This window comes from Dipodomys merriami, unplaced genomic scaffold (assembly GCF_024711535.1).
Source record: "Dipodomys merriami isolate MVZ:Mamm:240054 unplaced genomic scaffold, mDipMer1.0.p SCAF_1, whole genome shotgun sequence".
NCBI lineage: Eukaryota > Metazoa > Chordata > Mammalia > Rodentia > Heteromyidae > Dipodomys > Dipodomys merriami.
This window is the reverse complement of record NW_027202270.1, coordinates 117247206-117270697: the sequence shown is the minus strand read 5'-3', so window position 1 is coordinate 117270697 and position 23492 is coordinate 117247206. Positions and strand designations below refer to the sequence as shown.

The 23492-nt window shown below is 36.9% G+C and overlaps 1 protein-coding gene across 2 annotated transcripts in view; it reads right to left on the bottom strand.

Moving 5' to 3' along the window:
• Positions 1-2989: 2989 nt before the first annotated feature.
• Positions 2990-23492, bottom strand: part of Galc (galactosylceramidase) — a 39573-nt gene continuing 19070 nt past the window's right edge. For both annotated transcript variants that reach the window (XM_070028414.1, XM_070028415.1), the window contains exons 9-17: positions 23170-23294; positions 20819-20946; positions 17122-17211; positions 14226-14312; positions 11971-12121; positions 10855-11035; positions 8516-8679; positions 6917-6993; positions 2990-4765 (exon numbers count right to left, since the gene is read on the bottom strand). In XM_070028414.1, the coding sequence (XP_069884515.1) occupies positions 4619-4765; positions 6917-6993; positions 8516-8679; positions 10855-11035; positions 11971-12121; positions 14226-14312; positions 17122-17211; positions 20819-20946; positions 23170-23294 (1150 nt within the window). In that variant the 3' untranslated portion in view covers positions 2990-4618. The remainder of the gene's footprint in view (positions 4766-6916; positions 6994-8515; positions 8680-10854; positions 11036-11970; positions 12122-14225; positions 14313-17121; positions 17212-20818; positions 20947-23169; positions 23295-23492) is intronic.

The window sequence follows — 23492 nt, the reverse complement described above, 5'->3', positions numbered from 1 at the left end:
TCCAGGAAATCTCACAAGTATCCTGAACTTCCCTCTAGGATTTACTGTCCCTCTCTGGGCTTTGGTTTGTGTTCATGTAGGCAGCTAAATAGACAGAAACAGGAACAAGGAAATATCCCAGACTCCAAGAGTCTATTCCCCTTCCCAGAGGCAGAATCACAAAACCCTAATGGGCTCACCCCTGGTCCAATGATTAAAAACACAAGCCTCATATAAAAGTCATACAATGTGCTCTGAGTGTGTAACGTTCTCTATATAACTTTTCACTTTGGGCACTAAACAGGAAAGGGCAAAAATAAATACACAGGTGCCTGTCTTCACCTCCTCAAAAGCATAGTTACACGACCTCCCACATCCATAAGGAGAAGGCCTCCTTTTCAAGCCACTTAGCAACTTCATCTTGTTAAGATGGTAAAATCTCCAAACCCTGACAACAACTTCAGGCAATCAGCCCTAATGCACGCACTTTGAGGTGTACCATCACTTTGCCAGAAAATCATTCCTGCACAGCCCAGCCTGTTACAGCCTTGAGTAGTAACTGAAACTAACCTGATCCTTCCACTGAAACAATTGTGTCAGAGAGTAGACAACAGCTAGCCCAGGACAATGAACCCTTCCTGAAAGAAAGGGAACAAATAAGCTGTTATCTCCAGCTTCTGTCTAGAAGCAATTCATGAAGAGGAATTATAACCTTATCCAGAGTGTAAGGATATTGTAGAACTGAAGACAGAAACATCAAAAGTAAATGGGGTCAGGCTGGGAATGTGGCTTAGTGGTAAGAGTGCTTGGCTAGCATGCATTGAAGCCCTGGGTTCAATTCCTCAGTACCACATAAACAGAAAAAAAAAAAAGCCTGAAGTAGCACTGTGGCTCAAGTGGTAGAGTGCTAGCTTTGAGCCAAAGAAGCTCAGAGACAGTGCCCAGCCCTGAGTTCAAGCCCCATGACAAGCAAAAAAAAAAAAAGTAAATTGGGTCAAAGCACCTGAAATTCACAGTGCCAAGTACCCAAGGGAAGGGACTGTGCAGGAGAAGCAGCCAGAAAGCTCTGCTGGGGTCAACTTACATCTACGGCTCTAGACTAAGCAGTATGTTCCCAGCATGAAACCCCACTGGCCAGAAAAGGAAGCGTTAACAGGAACCTACTGGATGAAAAACTACAACATTTTTTACAAGGCTGGAAGATATTAAAGATGTAAACAACTACAGTCAGATCAACTCACAGGCAATCCCCATGCCTATATGCCTGGGCTATACCAGGTTTAGAAAGCATCCCATAATCAACGGGTCAGATGAACTAGGAAACTGAACACACAATTGTGTCTGAAGACATTTTGTTTTCTTCTGTTTAACTGGGGAGGGGGAGTTATTAAGAGAGCATGACAAGCCACCCTAATTTCACAATGCCTTTGACTCCCAAGTAGCTAGCTGGGTTTGCAGGAACAGGCTACCATGCCTAGCTTTGTATCTGAAGACTTTACTACTTCTCAATTAGCAAATGGTAGAAGAATTGACAGAAAACAATTAAGTGCATAAAAGTCTTACAACAGTTTTAAAGATTATAGTCAATCACTGAAGGGAAATTATTTTCAAGGTACAATAAATTGTTGAACCCCATTGGACAATTACTTAAAGATAATAAAAAATAGAAAAAAGATAAACAAGATCATATTAGTACACTTCAAATAGTTGAAATGAACATAGCATATTCTCTAATGACAACGCTGATCAAAATGCACTGTACTCATAAACTGACATATTGAATGGAAACCCCTTTGTACTACTGAAAAATAATTTTAGAATAAATTTTCAAAAAGTAAAATGAATTTTCAAGGATATAGGATTGCAGGTCAATATATAAAAATTGACAATATTTCCATGTATGAGCAAACAAGTAACTGAAAAAGCCAATGACACAAAATTTAAAATTACATTAAAAAACAAAATATTTAAGGATAAATTAATAAATGTCTAAAACTATAAATTATAGCCTAAATGCATTGAGACATACTGCTCATAGACTGAAGGGTCCATATATTTTAACCACTGATTTTCCCGAAATGGATTTATGGTTTAAACACACATAAAATCAAAATTCCATCTGATTTCTTGCAGATATAGAGAAAATTACATGGAATATATTAAGTACTCTTTATAGTGAAATCAATGAAAAGATAATACAATTTTTCAAGGAGAAAAATATTTAGACAAGTATTTCATAAGATAAAAACGTATGATTGGACAATAAGTCCCTTGAAAGATATTCAACACCCTCTAGTCACTAGAGAAATGTACATATTATACACCACAACAAGGGATTAAAATTTTTTAAAATGAAATGAACTTCTGGCAAGAATATAGAATAAGCTAGACACTGGGAGCTCACACCTGTAATCCTAGCTAGTCAGGCTGAGAACTGAGCATCGTGGTTTGTACTCTTACCTATCTCCAATTAACCAAAAAACAAAAAATTGGAAGTCAAGCTGTGGCTCAAGCAGAGTGGTAAAGTGCCAGCCTTGCTATGTGACAATGTTCAGGCCCTGAGTTCAAGCCCCATAGCTGGCACATGCATTCTGTGCACACACACATGCGTGCACACACACACACACACACACACACACACACACACACACACACACACACACACACACACACACACACACACACACACACACACACACACACACACACAGTATAATTAAAATTCTCAAAAATTCCTGATGGGAGTACAAAGTTATACAATCACTTTGGAAACTGTTTGGTGGTTTCTTATAAAGTTAAACATGTATTTAACCTAAGAAAAAATAAAAACATATAGCCACACAAAATATAAATGCTGATAGCAGTCTTATTTGCAATGCTGAAAACTGAGAGAAGGAAAGATCAAGGTAGTATCTCTACACTATTAATTTTCAGTAATAAGAAGAAGCAACCTAACAACATGGACAAATTTCAAAAGCATGATGCTGACTGAAAGAACCATTCACAAAAATAAAGAGAAAATTATAATACATTTTTTATTTGTGAGAAAAGACAATCCATAGTAACAGAAATCATATCAATGATTTTTTTTGAAGTGATAAAAAAATCATGAGCTTGACTGGAGAGTTGGTTACATAGGTAGAACTATTTATCAAAACTCACTGAATTAGCCAGGCACTGGTGGCTCATGCATGTAATCCTAGCTACTCAGGGGGCTGAGATCTGAGGATTGCGGTTTAAAGCCAGCCCAGGCAGGAAAGTCCATGAGACTCTTATCTCCAGTAAACCACTAGAAAACTGGAAGTGGCGCTCTGGCTCAAGTGGTAGAGTGCTCACCTTGAGCTGAAGAGCCGAAGGACAGCGCCCAGGCCCAGAGTTCAAGCCCGGCTTAAAATGGGAACCTTTTACTGTATATAAAAATTAATCCTATATGTTAGTTTTCAAAAATATTTAGATATAAACTTGAAATCACGACCTTAATTTTTGAATTTTCTTTGTAATATGATTTATTCTAGTCATTAGCTTGTCTTAAAAAATAATGCAAAATTGTATTTGAGCTTAGCCTATGTTAGACTATTATAAATTCCTGAGCAGTAGAATTAGTTCAATGAGTAATTCATTCCTTAAAAAAAAAGTTCTACAATTTACTTCACCCACATGAATAATTGAGTTGCTACTAAGAACTACATTAGTGCTTAGATATAAATCATTACTAATGAGAAACAGGCTCACCCATATTTATATATAAACACACTGAGAAGCATAGTAAATGCATCTCATCATACAAAGCTGTAGGAAATGATCCATTTCGATGAGCTAATAAAAGTATGTGTTCTCTGCTTTCTCCATGTAAGGAGATGAAAACATTCATTAGCATTTCATCTGTGGTAGACAGGATAAACTACAAAAGGCACAGTCAAATGACATATAGACATGCTGCTACAACCATCTCTAGACCCACTCAAAGCACTAGCTTGAGCTGGGTATCTTTCTCTCCAGTCATCTGAGATAACGTTCTCAGAGAATTAGAAAAGTTACAAGATTCAGAGTTGGAATTCAAAGAATGAGAGAATGCAAATGGACCCATTTAACCTGCTAATATTTATTATTTCAGAAATAGCTTTAGTTTATTAATGAGATCTTTTTAAAATCATCCCACTCATCATATTCTGCAATTCCAAAGTAGCTCCTTTCCAAAGAAGACAGAGAAAGAAGTACTTCTGGGAGTGACGACCGCATGCTCAAGTGGCCTTCAGCTTCTTTCACGGAGCGTCATCGTATGATGATCAGCTTACTTGTACATATGATTGGCACTCCAATATATCTCCGTGGTTACAGAGTCCTGGCCATCTGGATGATCACTTGAAAATGAGATGAAGAGAGCTGCCTCAGTATCAGCACCAAGGCTTCACGATCTGAACCATCAAAAAATGCCGAAGATTTGCTTACTTTCCTGTTGGAATTATTTCTAATAAAAAGTTTTCACCAGATCAAGCAAAAATTTGTATCTCTCTCCCCACTTAGTCTCCATTAGTTTAGCCTCAAAGGGCTTACACGTTGGTCCACCGAAACAATGATTAGCTCTGGAACCAAAATCAAAAAGAAGAAAATCCAAAATCCAAATCATGCTCTGTATGAACTAATGTTCAGCTTCCACATGAAAGTTGTCAAACTGTGCAAATTCAAAGGAGTGAGTTCCAATCGCAGCCCAGCCATTCCTTGGGTAATGTACCTGGACATTTTTCCACAAAAATTGGCCATTCAACATGCCAGAGGAAAGAGGACCCTGGAATAGAGAGAACGACGGCCCTTGAAAACACATGGACAGAATCCCCTCAAGCCTGTGTCATGATCGTGTATAGCCTGTCTTGGTCTCACTCTAGACTTAGTACTACAAAACATAGTTCCTCATATATGAGCAAAAATCTCAAATACAGGAAAATATTTCTAGGACTGTGTGAACAGTTCCCGATCCTCCAACAAAATATAAAGCCAACAAAAGAATAATACTATCCATAACATTATTATAAGGTTTTAGACACTAAGGTTTGGTGAATATGAAATTAAAATTTTCTTTACTGTAGGTGCACATACAGCCTGGTGAGAAATAAGCAGCACCTCTTCAGATACGGCGTTGCCTGAGCCCAAACATCTGCCACTATCTCTCTATTTAAGGCCTTCATTTTCTCTGCCCAGGCAGGAGGGAAACCTTAACTTCTAGCCTTAGTTTAGAGAATATCACTGTAAAAGCATATGCAAGCAAGCCTGGAGCCGGTGGCTCACTCCTGTAATCCTAGCTACTCAGGAGGCTGAGATCTGAGGATCATGGTTTGCCAGCCCGGGCAGGAAAGTCCATGAGACTCTTACCTCCAATAAATCACCAGAAAACCAGAAGTGGTGCTGTGGCTCAAGCCATAAAGTGCTTGCCTTGAGCTGAAGAGCTCAGGGATAGTGCCCAAGCCCAGAGTTCAAGCCCCATGACCAGAAAAAAAAAATTAACATATATATATGCAAATATATAAGCAACTCCTTTTCTTACCTGAGAATCATAGTAATCACTGGCTAAGCTGATGATAGGGTAGAGAAATGGGATAGAAAAAGGGAAGTATCCAGTGTGCTTTACTGGTCACTGACAGAGAAAGAAAAAATTATGTCTTCCTCAGAAGGTTGCTCAGTGCTTGGCACACAGTGAACAACAGATACTGTCTCTTACTACCATTATTCTAGAGCACTAAACTCAATGCATACCCTCACAGCTAAGCATGGGAAAGTAACTACTCTCAAAAGGTGAAGTGCTGATACATAAAAGCCTTAAGCCAAAAACAAAAATAAATTGTTTTTTTTTCTTAAAATTATAATCCAACAAGCCATAGTTTGGCTGTCATTTTATGAATGAAGACACTGAGGTTCAATAAAATTAAAACCTAAAGTCACATATCTACCAGCAAAGCTAGGAATGGAATCCAAGACATCCAATTCCAACAACAGCCACAGTCTTAGTATGAACCACCACCTTCAGTTCTACAAATACATTCTAAGATCTACTGTTACTTTTAGGATAGTGAATTAACACAGACTAAATACTAAGCTTAACAGTGGCTAACCTCCTCCTAACCCCCTTACTTGCTCCGGCCATCCTACCTTACCCAACTGCTTGCTATCCCAGACCAGCCCTGTTTGCCCTTAGCACCAGCTGTGTGGCCTAACTCTTGTTGTTGTTCTAGCCATTCAGATCTAAGCTCAAACACCATCCTGACCACCACCACCCCCACCCCAGTTACAAAATAAAGAGTAGAGGAGTTACCCCATTTGTACTCAATTACTGCCTTAGAACAAGGGTCTGCAAACTCTAGCCCTGAGATCAGATACATTTTTTAAAGTAAAATTTTATCAAAATATAGGCATATCCGTTCATTTACTTCTTGTCTATCTCTAGACTGGATAACTGGAGAAAGACACTGACAGCATACAGCATAAAGCTAAGCCACAAGGACAAAACGGAATATACACAGATGATAGAACAATAATTGGTTTGGCTGAGTGGTAGGATGGGTGTAAGTCTTCCAAATCACTATCTATCTTGATATTCTAATGTCTAAAGGAAATTATATTATATGAAAAGAATATCAGAAGAAACAACTAACACAGGTGCAGCTGTAGGAAACACATAGAGCACAGAGTGGAATGAATATATGTGGTTTCAAGTGCTGATAGAAGCAATGGGTAAAAATAAAGCAACTGAAAAGAGGCAGAGTCAACTGTTTGTTACTATGTGGGTTTACTCTGTAAATAGTTTCATCCTATGACAGCAGATGTTTTTCTGGTTCCTTTACTCTTCATTATTTATCTTACTTTCCTCCATTCATTTTATTAACTGAAAACTCTAGAAAGTTAAAAGAATATTTTACCTCTAGGCATTCTGGTTAGGAATACTTGCCTTAATTATTAAGGTGAGTGTATACCATTGTTGTGCTCTAATTTCAGCATGTCCTGAAGTATACATCATCCACCCAGCTGTAACACACACACACAAAAAAAAATTAGCCTAATGGACACATTAAGATTTAATTCACAGAGCCAGGCACTGTGCTCACATCTGTAATCCTTGCTACTCAGGAGGCTGAGATCTGAAGATCTTGATTTGAAACCAGCCCAGGTATTAAAGTCCATGAAACTTTTATCTTCAATTAACTACAAAGAAGCTGGAAGTGGAGCTGCGCTAGCCTTGAGCAAAAGAAGTCCAGGGACAGCTCCCAGACCCTCAGTTAAGCACTAGGACCAGCACAAAAACAAAAAACAAAACCCAGAATCAGAGACTCCTATAATCACAAAATCAAAGGTTCCCAGCTGGTCAGTCTTCATAAACATCTAAACACCTTCATTTTACAACCGATTTAACACAAAATATCCCTCCTTCTGTCATACATTCAATAAGCACTTATTCAAGCCATAAACTATAGGTAAGCTCACAAAAGAATTACTAAAATTAAACTGAGAAACAACCACAATACAAAGAGTTACACACACCATTTAGATAGACATTTGTACTTGAAAGGACTGAATACAGAGAACAGAAGTAGTCCCAAACTCCAATCAGATTTCTAGCTAGTAGAATTACTTACATGTTAACAGCACTAACTTGGAATTACAGGGAGAAAAGAGTAAGTTAAACTTATTACATTTGAATGCCTAAGTAAACCTAGAACTTGAGGACATTAGATGAAGATTTAGTTCCTAGTTGCAATGGTTCCAATTAACTAGTTTTTGAGACTTGGGGCAAATCAATTAACATCTGTGGCTTTCTGTATAGTTTAGAAAATCCATGCAGAACTTCCAGATTAGATATGTTATAATAAGTCCTTATACCAATGTCTTTACCACCCACTCCTTTATTTATTTATAGAGCCAAGGTAAAAAACAGAAAGCTATAAAAGACATGTTAATCAACTCAAGAGGAAAGTCAAGAAACAAAACCAAGAAAGGTCAACATCACAAAGGTCTAATGTCAATAAAGCAGATGTATGAACTGTATAAAGTTCAACACCCAACTTATTCTAAGCCCCTATTCTTCCAAGTATTATTCTACATAGGACAAGCATAGTTAAGATCAATAAGAAAAGTAAAGATGTTTCCAAGTGTTAAGTAAATTAGGAAATAGAATTCCTCCACTTTAAGTAGATCAATCCCATCCCTAATTTCCATAAGCCCAACAGCAGCATTCTTAAAATCTCTGTATCACTTCCTCCTATAACTACTTCACCCCAGCCTACACAAGTCTGACCCTCACAGCTCAGCCCATCCCCACAATGCCCTAAGGAGCCTTGCATAACTATATTCTCAGCAGTGAGCTGCCCACCTCCATACAAATTAAGTAACTGTTATTATGAATTGTTTGCTATGTGCTTCCATGAGTTAAATCTAACCAATCAGATACACAGCATCTTGGGGTGGGGGGATCTTTACTGCTTCCACAAATAACAAGTGGATGCTCAAATAAAATACCACCAAGTAAGTCATGTAAAAAAATGTCACTTACCTAGATCAGCTGTAAGTCTGTAAAATCCACTTGCAAAAATCCAGAAGAAAACTCCTGTGGCACTTCTGATCAAAATACCACCTTTGTTTACTCTTCCTGCAATGAATACACCTCCCTTCTCTGGGGTCTCTATGTAAACATCACACTCAATAGTGAGATTGGTCCTGCAGAATAAAACAGTTGACTAGTATTCTTAAATTATGCCATTCTGATATAACACAAATAGGATATTTCATAATGGATGGTTTTAATCTTGTAATGAGAGGAGAAAATGACTTACTAAGTCTGAGCTTGTAGCATGGATAGGCTTGAAAAGTCTTTTAAACTTTATATATGCAAATCATGCCTTTTATTGCTAGTTAAATGGGGAGTAGATATTATTTTTTGCTTTCTATAATAAAACTCATTATCCAAATTTTGAGAAGCTACTTTTTTCTTTTAACACTATAAAGATAAAATTTTCCACATAATTCTGAACAAAAGACAAATGAAGAAAGGAAGTAGGTAGACTATAGTCATAAAATTAAATGCATACCCTACAAAAATTTAGGGGAAGGGTAGGATTAGGAGGGAGGAGGGAGAATGTTGGAAGGGGTGATGTCATTCAAGACTTATTGCATTCATTAACATTTTGTCAAATGGTAACTCCTTTGTACAACTACTTAAATAAAAATATCATTTTTAAAAAAGACTTATTCACATTTCCATCATCAAGGAGAATCAATGAAGGAAATGGGAGAAGCCTCAGGGAGAACATAAACAATTTCAAAGCCAGTTTTTAAATTTAAATCTATCAAGATTTAACAACACCTTCAAAGGCAGTCACCTCTGTGCTCACTGCTACAGGGCTTCTCAAATTGGAGCAGCTTTCGAGGGCTGGTTAAACTTAAGCTGATGGCCCCATCCCCTCGGCATCTGATTAAGTCTTGGGTAGACTCTTTGGAAGTACTCAAGTAAGAATTGTCCAGGTGATGCTAATGCTACTGGTTCAGGAATCCCACTTTCTGAACCATTGTACCCTACAGAGCATCTATCTAAACAGAGGAACAAAACCTTAGTTCTAAGAGCCTGGATCCATTAAGAGGATATTAAAGGAGAGGAAAGATTCAGCTAGCCAGGAACTATAGTTTTTACAATGAGTTCTCTTGCAGGTTTCCTTTTCAGCATGCTAGGAAACACAACACTTTCCCTTTCAGAGACAATACAATCATCCCAACCAACATGACATTTTTTAATTCACTTGCTATTCAATGTCTAACAGCAAATGGTGGGGGAAGGCATACAACCAAGCAGTAAAACAAGCGATCTATCTAAATAATGGGGCCCATGCTTTGGACATTTAAACCTAGTCACCTGACTTACAAAACAAATGAAGAAGACATAAACTCTACCACCACTCTCAAAAAATCCACATGTAGTGTCTACCTCAGCGACAATTTAAGAAATAGTTTTTGTATTGTTCAAAAAAACAAGCCACCAAGATCATTCGTCCAAATTGGGGAAGAAATCTTCATTATATATCAGTAACTCTTAAGGACACCATGTACTATAAAGGTTCCATAGACTCTGGAGAACAAAATTCTTAAGACTTATGTCAGAGCTCAGGACTAGAATCACAATTTATAACCATGGTTGAGGAATACAAAGGATTTTCTGCAGCCTACAGCTAAACAATTCAAGGATTTTTCAGATTTATCTTTTCTTCCCTGTCTAATTTTCACACTTTGGATATACTGCTGTGTGTGTGTGTGTGTGTGTGTGTTTCTACAGTAGAATTATACTAGTAATAGGAATTTTCTGAAAATAACTAGGTATAATAAGCCAGCACACTGAACTACAGTACTAGAGAAGATAAAGTTGGTAATTTTATTTTCAAGTTAAGACCATGTAATTCTACTACTGATCCAGCAGGTGGAAACATGAGATTAGTAAATAAAAAAAAAAACACTCAAAATCTCAAAAGCTGTAAATCAACATTAAATTATAATTAGGCCCCAAAGCCCTCAATTTTTATACTAAAATAAAACCTCCCCTACAAGAGTCACTATTAAATTAGGCTAATTTGAAGGAAGGACACACACACACACACACACACACACACACACACACACACACACACACACACACACACACACACACACACACACACACACACACACACACACACACACACACACACACACACACACACACACACACACAAATTGATGATTTGTACTCATCATGATATTTAATAATTACATACCTATTGGGTTCTTGGCAAAAGGAAAACAGTTGAAAACGCCTCATTTCAGAATGTACCCAACATTCTAAGGTTATTTCATCCAGATCTTACATACCATTGGTAATCTCCTATAATGCTGATTGGACTGAAAGCATCAGCAGCCCAAGTAATCGGGCGTTGATTGAGAACTTGTCGTAGAGTGAATTGATGCTCTCTTGGGTCTTCAGTGTTCATGTAGTACTCAAATACACCCGTCTGATCAGCAAAAAATGGAGCTTCACTAAAAAATGGGTACTCTGTTCAGAACATAATAAATTATCCACTTAGTATCTTAATAACTTGAGTCTTTACAAAATCTCTCCTCTCTGAAATAGTACATTTTCAAGTACTTTGGGAAGTTTTATAAACAAAATAGTACTTATAACCAAAGCTTACAATTTAGGTCTAGGGGATACTGATGTTCATATCATCCAACGTTTATATTATCCAAATGGTTGGGCAGACTCCAGTACAAACAGTCCTCAGAGCTACATATGCCAATCAGCTGGAAGATGGTTTTTCCTAGGAGAGTGAGCTGAGTTCCTACAGCAGTGACTAGTAGGGGGAAGAGTCTCTAAGTAGCCCTGAAGCCAATAGGAGATTCAAGTCACTCCCCAGTAATGTTAATTTCCTCCCTGCTATTCTTCTATTGGCACCAATTTTAGGAGATTATAGACCCACATGATCCATCAGTGACACCTATAATCCTATACAATATTATTTCTTAGTCAAAAAGTTGTGTTGCTTGCTTAGTGATCTATGAATATGACAATGACCATGTCCTAACTTTTGCCAAATGACCAATCAAGGGCTTCTCTATTGGCTTTAGGCCAGATCCTCGTAAACACCAGAAGGAGAATTATAATAGAAAACTCAAAGGCATAGCTAGAGGGTATGTGGTAAGTTGGGTTACCCAAGGATAACACAATTATTTCTAATTAATAAATTCACCAGCACCATGGAAAGACACACATTAACATGGCTTAACCTTCAACAGAAGAAAAATGTCAGTGATAGTTAATGAGGCATAAAAGTTTCAAATCTTCAGTCACACCAGAAGCAACCTACAATTGTAACTTTCTTCTAGCACTGAAAAACATAAAGCTATGCCTCCTCTTGCCACACAGAGACCTGAGAGCTGAATGAACCATCAAACCCAGTATCACAAAAAGAAACATTAAAAAAAACTTACCAACATTGAAATCATCATCATAGATAGATGGGAAGGGCCGGGATTTGGGAGGAAATGGGAACTGGCCTTTCCGACCTGTGGTGAGAGTGGTGAGCGTGAATATCTCATCCTCTTGCAGTTCCAATGTGAAAGTGCCACCACTGTCAAGGAGCTGGAAGAGAAAATGCCTACATTCAAGGCCAAGGGTAGCTCACATCACTGCCTCAAAACACCTTGAGAAAAATAATCTTAACACAAAGACCAACTCATTCCTGTCAGGATTGCCTCAATCCTCGTGAGGCCCTTGGTAATATTCTATGCCTATTTACAAGGACTTTATAGTTGAATCGATTTTAGAAGATTTCCTTCTATACTTCATAGAAAAAAAAAGAATGTCATTGCATGGAGAAAGGAATAAATGGCGCCCAAACATATCTATTAGCCTATTCTTTTCAATTGTACAGTAAGCTCCTTAGAACTTGTATATATTTAATACATGCAACTGAAGGCTCTGCCCATTTCTCCCTTAAGACTTTTAGAAGGGAGAAGAACTCACTAAAACCTCACTAGTCACTCAACTGTTAATCACAGAAAATGGTTCTCAAGAAAGAGAAGTTCTGATCATTATAAATTCAATATAAATTTTAATAAGCAAGGTAAGTTTATGTAATGTTTATGACTTTGACAACAATGTTTTCAAGTTTTTTCCCCTCACATAAAATAAAGGGGAAAAATTTATACCTGAAAGGGGCGTTGTAAGGATGAAGGCAGACAATGATTATGAAATGCTTATCTCAATGAGGGACTGACAGGAAACATAACTGCCTGTATTACTGCTGTTTGTTAACTATAACCCTCCAAAGGCACTACCAACCCTTTCATATACTATTAAGGTAGGAAGCACATTTATGCTCATTTTATACAATTGTGAAAAATTCTCTTTATACTTAGAAGTTAAATGGTTCATATACCCTTAGTAGTTAGTTGATGGCCAGATATAAAATATCAGATGCCAAATTTGGGCTCTAGATTATCTTTTTTCCAATAGGAGAAAATCATAGTTCATTATACTATTTCTAGCAACTGATTAGGCAAAATGTACAATGTTCTTTTTCAATGGGTGTTTAATAATTAATAATGACCAATTATTAAAACATTAGTAATTATCAGAAATGTAGCCAATCATGTCAATTAAGTGAAGTAATATGCTTGCTTGGGCCAATTCATTCTTTGAAACCTTTCATGAAAAAACAGCCTATGCTCAGCACAGTAGTAAGAACACTGTATTAAGACCCATGTTTAAGTCGGTCAGCACACAGTCCTAGGTAGCTGTAGGATGACTGATAGAGAAAGCTCAAGTGTCAGATGAGCTACACTTGGAAAGATAACAGACAGGAGAAGCCATCCTGGGAGAAGAAAAAGCCTGTTCAGTCACAGAAGTAAGTAAACACTTATACGTGCTTTGAAAACTATAGAAGTTTAGTAAAGAGTGGACAATTTAATAAGAAAAAAAAGCCATCTTTCACCTCTGATGAGCCAATGAAGGTCAGATGCTACACTAAGGAATGAATATGACAGTGAAAAATCACTGACATATTTTGAACAAGGCACAGACACAAATCAGACCCACATTACAAACATGCCCCCCTCTGGTGGCAGTGTGGTAAGCTATCCTTGAGGAAGTCAACACTGGGGCTAGAAAACCAGGAGGCAAAATCTGAAATCCATGCGAGCAATAATGAGCAAGTTAAACTTGCCATAGCAGTAGAAATTGGAAATGAGAAAAATATATAGATGACAGAATGGTCTTTATGTGATCATAGTGGGATAGAGAGGGGAAAAAATCTCCAATAAGAGTTGAATTTCTCACCTGGGGAGCAACTGAGGCAAACTAGGACTAAAGAGCCAAAAACATCTATAAACACAGACATCTACAATTCCTTAAACAGGATTTCTAGTTAAGAAACAGAAAACACTCATTTGCTTCAGCCATACTCAAGTAACTAACTCCTCTGTACAGCACCTTTACAATAAAAGAAAATTTAAAAATAAAACATAAAATCAGTTACAAACTTTCAAATTCTACATTCATTAGACAATTCCTGGCACTTTTTAAACTGTCTTACTGTAATAAATTAAAATAAAAGGAAGTGGCACAGTAGCTAACATGGTAGAGCACTAGCCTTGAGCTGAAGAGCACAGAGACAGCACCCAGATTCACAACTGACAAAAATTAAAATAAATAAACAAATTAAAATAAAGGACTTTAAAACTACCCATATAGAATCCAGTCGTTTAAAAAGGAATCTCTCAGATGGTACTCCAAGCTTAGTATACCACACCTGTAGCTCTGGTATATCACTCTAGAGAAAAAAAAAAACAAAGCATGGGTTAATATTTCATTTCCCAAATACATACTAGTTAAAAAATAAACACAATGATAATGTGCTATTTACAAAAAAAATCAACTATTAAGTAGTTATATTTTTAAATTAGTAAGACATTGTTTAAGCTAATACTTTATTTCTCATAAATTTCAGCTATTAAGCAAGATAGCCAGGCATTTTCAAGAACAAACCCCTGCATTAATAGACTTTCAGAAGGGCCCTTACTTTTGTTTCAGATAAGACTCTTCAGAGAAACTTTCAGAGAACATGCTAACCACTATTCTTTTAGGTGACCTAGACCCAGAGTAAACTTAGCTTGTGGTAACAATGAATAGAGCACACACAGAAGCAATCTTGTCTACCATCTTTCCTGTATGAACACCTGCTCTATGGCCTTGAGCTAATTTAAGCATGCTCAGAAGTGTGCCTTATCATCTTTTGTTCTTGAATTGTGACTTTAAACTGAGCATGCTGAGAAATATCCACCATATACATCATGCTCTGATGTACCCATCTCCAGTGTGCTTTTGTATATCAACATGCACAGGCTCCCTGAATAAAATCCCCCTGCTGCTTTTTCAGGAGAAGATCATTGCTTTGGGGGGGGGGCGGGGAAGCCTACAGTGCTCTTCTTACCTGTCACAGACAATAAATCTCCATCTTTATCTCCTGGTTATGATCTTTGGTATTGTATTAACCAAGATAGGAATACTAAAGAACTCTGCCAAATGTTAAAAAAAAAAAAAAAAGCCTTTGCTTCAAAAGTACTCACTATTGTATCTGCATAAAAACCTTTTTAAGAATCTTCTAGTATTAAAATAATTTTATATGCATTAATTTAAAAGGTACTGAACGTTCTCAATTCAAATCTAACAAAAGAACTAGGTGCCAGTGGCTCACACCTATAATTCTAGCTTCTCAGGAGGCCAAGATCTGGAAGAATGAGCTTCAAAGCCAGCCAGGACAGAAAAACCCAAGAAAGTCTATCTTGAAAACAAGCAAAACCTTTTATCTTGAAGCCAGAGAAAAGCTCAACTAGAAGCAAGGTCAAGCAGTAGAACACCCACTGTGAGCAAGTAAGCCAAGCAAGCACAGGATCCTAAATTCAATCGCTGGTTAAAAAAAAAAAAATCTAACAATTTTCACGATGCTGATCTTTCCAATCCAGGAGCATGGGAGTTTTTGCCACTTTCTAAGTTCTGTTTTGATTTCCTTTTTCAAGTTTTTGAAGTTTTCATCATAGAGGTCCTTCACTTCTTTGGTTAAGTGAATTCCTAGGTATTTTATTTTTTGTGGGGCTATTACGAATGGAGTTGCTTTCCTAATTTCAGCCACACTTTTCTCATTGTTGGCATACAGAAAAGCCATTGATTTTTGAGGGTTAATTTTATACCCTGCTACTTTGCCAAAGTTTTGAATCAACTTGAGTAATTTGGGAGTGGAGTCTACGGGATTCTTCAAATACAAGATCATGTCATCTGCAAAGAGGGAGAGTTTTACTTCTTCTTTCCCTATTTGGATCCCCTTTATGTTTGTATCTTGTCTTATTGCTGTAGCTAGGCATTCTAATACTAGATTGAAGAGAAGTAGAGAGAGTGGACATCCTTGTCTTGTTCCTGAGTTAAGAGGAAATGGCTTTAGTTTTTCACCATTAAGTATAATGCTGGCTGTAGGTTTGTCATATACAGCCTTTATTGTATTGAGGAATGTTCCATGGGTTCCTAATTTTTCCAAGACCTTCATCATAAAGGGGTGTTGGATCTTGTCGAATGCTTTTTCTGCATCTATTAAGATAACCATGTGGTTCTTATCCTTGCTCCTGTTGATGTGATTAATTATATTAATTGATTTGGGTATATTGAACCAGCTTTGCATCCCTGAAATGAATCCTGTTTGATCATGATGTATGATTTTTGGATGGATTGTTGAAGTCGATTGGCCAAAATTTTGTTGAGAAGAAGTAGAAATATGGCACCCCTTTTTACCCGCTTTTCAGTATAAAGTAAAAAATAGTGCCTTTGGTGATTTGTATTGTTGTTTTGGTATAGAGTACTGAGTATTTTAGAGTATTCCAAAGATCACTGTTTAAGCATAGTTTTGTTTTTTTGTTTTTTTTGTTTTTTGGCCCGGTCATGGGGCCTGAACTCTGGGCCTGGGCACTGTCCCTCAGTTCTTCAGCTCAAGGATAGGGCTCTACCACTTGAGCCACAGCTCCACTTCCAGCTTTTTTCTTTTTGCTTATGTGGTGCTGAGGAATCAAACCCAGGGCCTCAGGTATGCAAGGCAAGCGCTCTACCACTGAGCCACCTTCCCAGCCCTAAGCATAATTTTATAGTATATAACTGATGCTCAAGCCAGCAAGGATAATTTTTTTTTTTTTTTTGGTCAGTCATGGGGCTTGAACTCTGAGCATGGGTGCTGTCCCTCAGCTCCTCAGCTCAAGGCTAGCACTCTCAGCCACAGCACCATTTCTGGTTTTCTAGTGGTTAATTGAAGATAAGAGTCTCACAGATGTTCCTGCCTGGGCTGGCTTTGAACTGGGATCCTCAGATTTCAGCCTCCTGAGTAGCAAGGATTACAGGCATGAGCCACTGGCATCCAGCTCCAAGGATAATTTTCTTACAAGTGACTTTTGTAAGAGTTCCTCAAAGCCACAAAGACCTTTGACATGTACTGGCTTCTGTCCTATTTCTTTAAATGCAAATTATTAACTCATATGTATGACTTATCACATAAGAACTGCTGGACTGTGATAGAAGTAATCATGTGATACATATGTACTTACAAGAGTTCCCTGAAGAAAAAAGGTAGCCAATTGTTGTGAAACATTGTAATAGGGAAGAAATGGCCGGATACACATAGAATGTTTGTGACTCTGAAGATAAAACGAAGTTAAGTTATCCACATGATATTATACAAGCTATAAATAACTAGTATCCCAAGATTAATATAAGTAGCACACATTACATAGCTATGAATTTATCTCAAATGTTAACAATTTTTCTGCTGTACTCTTAATGAATGTGTGTTTTGTGTGACTAGACAAAGCAATTACACTTCAACTGTTCAATTTTTTGTTATAAACACTTTCCAAGTAAAATATATCAAGTGGAAAAAAAAAAAAAGCTTTAGCCAGGAACCAGAGGCTCAGACCTATAACCCTACTAAGTACTCAGGAGGCAGAGATCTGAAGACCGTGGTTTGAAGCCAGCCCAGACAGTAAAGTCTGTGAGACCAATTGGAGACTAATCTCCAATTATCCACCCAAAAACTGGAAGTGGTGCTACCACTCAAAATGATAAGAAGTGCTAACTTTGAGCAAAAGAGCTCAGGGACAGTGCCCAGGCTCTGAGTTTAAGCTGCAGGACCTACAAAAAAACTGTTTTTTGAAGGTTTCACTGAAAAGATATACCATATAACTATATCTTTCAAATGCACACAAAGGTCAGCTTAATAGATACAACGAATAGCTCTCATATTGCTGTCATCTTTCACAAGTCACGATTATGAGCTGGAAACAAAAAAAGCTGAGACATAAATTCTACTTTAGAGGATTCAACAATTACAGGACTCAGCTATTTAGGTGGGAGGAGGGAAGTAATCGTGGAGATGGGAGGGAAGGGATGGTAGGGGAAAAACAAAGGAGGATGCAACAATGTACTCATTACCTTGCTCACGTAACTGTAACCCCTCTGGTACAGTATTTTCACAATAAAAAAAACTTATTTTTTTTTAAAAAAGGTTCTGTCCCAGGCTTAACAGACGATTATAGGCTCATGCCTATAATCCTAGCTACTCAGGAGGCTGAGATCTGAGGGTCACAGTTCAAAGCCAGCCTGGGCAGGAAAGTCCATGAGACTCTTATCTCCAATAAACCACTAGAAAACAGGAAGTGGTGCTGTGGCTCAAGCAGTAGAACACTGGCCTTGAGCTGAAGAGCTGAGGGATAGCAGCCCATGCCCAGAGTTCAAGCCCCACAACCAAAAAAAAAAAAAAATTAAAAATCATCATAAATAGACACTTCAACTAGGAAAATTGAGGGGATGTGTTGGATTGGAGGAATGAAGGAGGGAGATTGGTGAAAGGGGTGATGTTGATTAATATGCATACTCATACATTAACATGTAACAATAACCCCTTTAAACAACTACTTAAGAGATAATAAAAATATAATTTAAAAATAAAGAAAATAAATAGAAACCTCAGTGCTCCACGCTCAGTAACTGAGAGTACAAATAGAAAATCAGTAAGCATATATAGGAGATTTCAACACTATTTCAACAGTGTCAAGCAGCTTGCTTTGACTGAGATCTGTAAGTCACTCCATCCAGTGACAGCAGAATGCATATCCCCTTCAATTGTACATGGAGAACTGACCAAGGTCTCCCACATCCTAACCAAAACACAAATCATAATAAATTTGAAAGGTTCTAGTCACACAAAGTATAACATTTCCCACCATATAATTAAAATGAGAATAACTGAAAAAAACTTCAGAATCATTCTAAAATATTCAGAAAACAAATAAATTTCTAAATAATCTATGGGCCATAAGAAAAAAGATGACAAAAAATCCTCAAATAAATAAAGCCTTAAAACTTTAAAAGTATGACTTTAAAAATTAGTCTACATATTCATTAATTTCAACAAACTATGAAAATAAATGCAAGGAGATATACACACAGACACATCATAATAAATGCAAAAAATCGAAGATAAAAAGATTTTAAGAGCAAGACTGGAAATGACTGATCATCTTTATAATCTTATAAGAAGAACTTTATAAGATTAGCAGCTGATTTTTTTTCATGTGTGAAAGCAATATGTCAAAATGCCAAAGAAGCTGTCAATCAAAAACCTTATATCCATCCAAAAATATCTTTCACAAAATGAGGGCAAAACACATCTCAGATATACAAAAACTGAATGTGCTGGCAACAGGTACAGCTTTCATAAAATACAACAATCATATTAAAGACAATAAACATGTAGTTTTTATCCTTTTTTCTTGTAACTTAGTTTAAAAGTATTTTATACAATATGCATATAATTGTACTGTTTAACTTACAATAGACAGAAATGTAATACATTTGTCAGGAACAACACAAAGGAACAGGTGGAAGACAAGCTACATTTGGAGCAGCCTGTTGCGTGATGCTACATGATGCTACCAACTGGCAAGAGAAGAAGACTTTTAAAAAGTCCTTCTTATCCTCCCCTTCCAAATTCAGATTATCAGGAGACAATTGTTTGGTTTGTGATTCTTATATGAATTTGGTCCTTTCTTCCCAAAGGACATCTAAATTTCACTTTTATATTTGTCCCAATTTAAGTCCTATGACTGGCTTGACTAATACCCTCAGTCTCAGCTGTCAACAGCTCAATCTAGTCTGACAACAGGTGGACTGTCAGTTTTCTCTGTGCAAGCACACAACTTCATCTTTTGGGGGCAGGAAGCTCCAAGAATATGGCTATACCAAATGTAGACTGTATCCCATTTGCAAGTAGCATTCTGTTTCCAGCTATAGGGTTGGAGGGAACATCTGTCCTTCTTTCTTTGGGCTGTCTTTGGGAATGGTTCTGGATCTTGGTAAAGGGCTGTTTGTGCCCTTCTTTGAGAAGTCCTCTTTGGTCCATGAGAAGCTCAAGTCATGAAGGGCTTGCCAATTTTTGGTTCAATTGAGTCATTCAACAGACAACTTTGGTTTAAAAAGAATCACAATTGCCTATAATATTTACTGTTTGTCCTCTGGAACCTGGTAAATAATATACCTTTAAAGGATCTTCTTAAATATTGACCAGGTGATGGCCAAATGGTAAACTGACACTAGAAACCCAATCATAGTCGCTACACAACACATATTTTTTTATGGATGCTCTGCTCTCTCACTCAGATCCTTCTTTTCCCATGCCAACTTCTTAGTAAACTGAAACCCTCTGCTCAAACCTCTGCTGAATACCAGTAATGCCTGCTGCCTCCTAGTTGGAATTTCACTAGTGTTTTGGGAAGCTTAAGATCTCTCCAATCTGGCACCTGTATAACTTAATCTTTCCATTTGCTTCTTTTCATCCTTCAGTCTTCCACTCATTTCCAGGCCCTGTCTTCTCCATCCTTCTGTTCATCCCTGCCATCCCTTCTCCCCAGTACAGCCTCCCAGACACTTAAAACCATTCTCTCAATAGACTAAAAATATCCCTCAAACAGCCCATCTAAGATAGACAATGCAAGAGCCACAGCTTCCCTGTCCTAACATATCAGGACAACGGAAAGTCTTGGAGGTTAATAAACAGGTAAAACTAGTGAGTTGTGCTGCTGTTTTATTGACTCGTGACTAAATTTTTAAATGAAAGCTATAAAACCTTGGCAGCTTTCTGTATATGTGAATATATGCAGGGTGTATATGTGTGTTCAATTTTGTATCATACTACTTTTCCAACACTAAACAAATGAAGTAATCCAGTATCAACAACAAAACAATTACCATAGTTTCAATGACGATGGTGAGGTTACCTAAGCCATCAGTCAGAGCTACATAGCTTCCTCCTTCTTTTAAATGGCCAACTGTCTTCAAGTAGTACCAACCTGGTTGAGTAAACTGAGATGTATGTGCTGGAGGAAAGCAGAAATGCAAGTAAGATAAAAATGGTGATGACAGAGTTTCTTTAAAAAACAATATGGCAGTTTAACCAATTGGAGTCTGATTTATTCTAGCAAGCTATTTTCTACTTTAGAGGAAAATATATGCCAATCACATTTAACTAATCCACTTAAATGGTATAACTGCACAAAGATTCTTGGAATTACAGAGTGGTAAAAATAAACTTACATTAGTATACATTGGTGGTTATTTTTCACCAAGAGCAAAGTTAAGTTATTCCTCTAGCTACACCTCTCTTTGCTTATCTCCATTAACCCAACCTAACAGAACTAACAAAGAATTATAATAATGCATTTCAAAAACTGCTTTTATGGCCTCAATTGTCTTACAATATATGTTTTGTTGTCACCTCCAAATTTGTTATTGTACTAATAAACAGTATTTCACATCCCCACCCCCACACCCAGACTAGAAGCATGTATTGCCTAGGAAAGTGGAAACAACAATTTAAACAACTTAACTAGTTCATCAAAAAAGACATGTAAGTCTAGCTTAATTTTTCACATATTCAGAAGAACAAGTCAAGTAATTTAGAATAATATCACAATATAACTACTAAGGTCATGATTAAAAATTTCTGAGGACAGCATATCAACTAAAAGAGATAATCAAGAAAATAAAGGTTTAAGATTTGAGCAGGTTCACTTTGATTTATAATTCTTCTCTGAAAGCATCTTACATTTGGAGAAATCTTTTTTTTTAAGTACAGTGAGTAGTTATGATTTTAGAAACCCAAAATTTTATTAAACAACAGATTTTTAAATTTAAGTTACATTCATTTTGTCATTAATATAATTGCAACCCTCAATGAAAAAGTGGAACACACCATTCATCATCTATATGACCTCAACTTTCTTTGTGGCTAATGAATGACACTATAATGTTGTTTTGTGATTCAACAGAAGTGGCTGGATCTGAGCCAGTGCTAGTGGCTCATGCCTATAATCAGAGCTACTCAAGAGGCTGAGATCTGATGATCGCAATTTAAAGCCAGTCCAGGCAGGAAAATAAAAAAATTAAAATTAAAAACTGGAAAATGGAGCTGTAGCTCAAGTGGTAGAGTTAACTAGCCTTAAACACAAAAACTCAGGAACAACACACATGCCCAGATTTCAAGCCCCATGACTAGCAAAAAAAAAAAAAAAAAGAAAGAAAGAAAGAAAGAAAGAATGAAAGAACTAAAAAAAAGAAAGAAATGGCTGGATCAATAGGCCTGCCTTTGAACTATGTTATGTTTTTTTCTCTAAAAGACATTTAACTCAGCTGCAGAAAACTCAACTTATCTCCATTTATAATTCATCTCAAATTTGTGCTGTGTTGATTTTTCCTCTGAACTGGTTCTAACATTTTCTTCACACAAGTAACACAAAATCTTTAGCATGTGCGCCTATTTATATTCAAGACAAGATTGTGTCTTTTTCTGAAAATTACCTTTTAACAATGCATACTTACAGATTTGGGGAACAGTCATGGTATTTTACTTACTCAACAATTCAATAAATATAATTGTTGTAAATTAGTATTTTCTTAGCACAATGATTACAAAACTGAGTTAATCTAAAAGAATAAAGTGTCTCAAGACCTAATTTAGATACTGTTAACTGAAATAAATCTTTATCAATATCTCACTTTATTAGCCATTATGATTTGTGATTATATGTTCTAGGTGATTATTTCTGTCTCCATCACTAACATTCCTTCTTCCCCTGCTCCTTTCCCTTCTTTGTGTCATTTCTAAGATTTTTCCATGGAAAATCAAATACAGAATACAGAAAGTAGTCTAATTTCTCAAAATAATTTTATTGAAACACTGACAAATCTCTTTTAAAATGGAGACACACAAAACATGGACAGAGATTTTGTGATACATGGAGTGTACAGCATCTCCTGTAGGTTTTTTCTGCTTTGCCTTGTAGACAGGAATTTAGGGTAAGATAGAATGTGAAGGGGCTGGGAAGGTGGCTCAGTGGTAGAGCGCTTGCCTTGCATGCATGAGGCCCTGGGTTCGATTCCTCAGCACCACATAAGCAAAAAGAAAAAAGCCGGAAGTGGCTCAAGTGGTAGAGCGCTAGCCTTGAGCTGAAGAGGTGAGAGACAGCGCCCAGGCCCAGAGTTCAGGCCCCACGGTTGGACCAAAAAAAAAAAAAAAAAAAAAAAAAGAATGTGAACCATACCTGACACCCAAATGGGAGATTCCACTACATAGTGGCCACTCCACGGCTCCTGGGCAGTCATCAGTCCACATCGCCCATAAGGCAATTCTTCATAGTAACTAGCCACCAAATTCCAAGCGATTGTCCTAAAGTATTTGATTAAAAAAATAAAAGCATGTGATAAAAACATGGAGTAAAGAATACTTATCATAATTATCATGTAAATGAATATAAAATGATCACCCAAACCAAGAAAATAAAAATTGCTTAACTTTACTCACACTTTGAAATAATTAAACATTTTAATGATGAATCACATCATAAAAAATACAATGCATATGGGA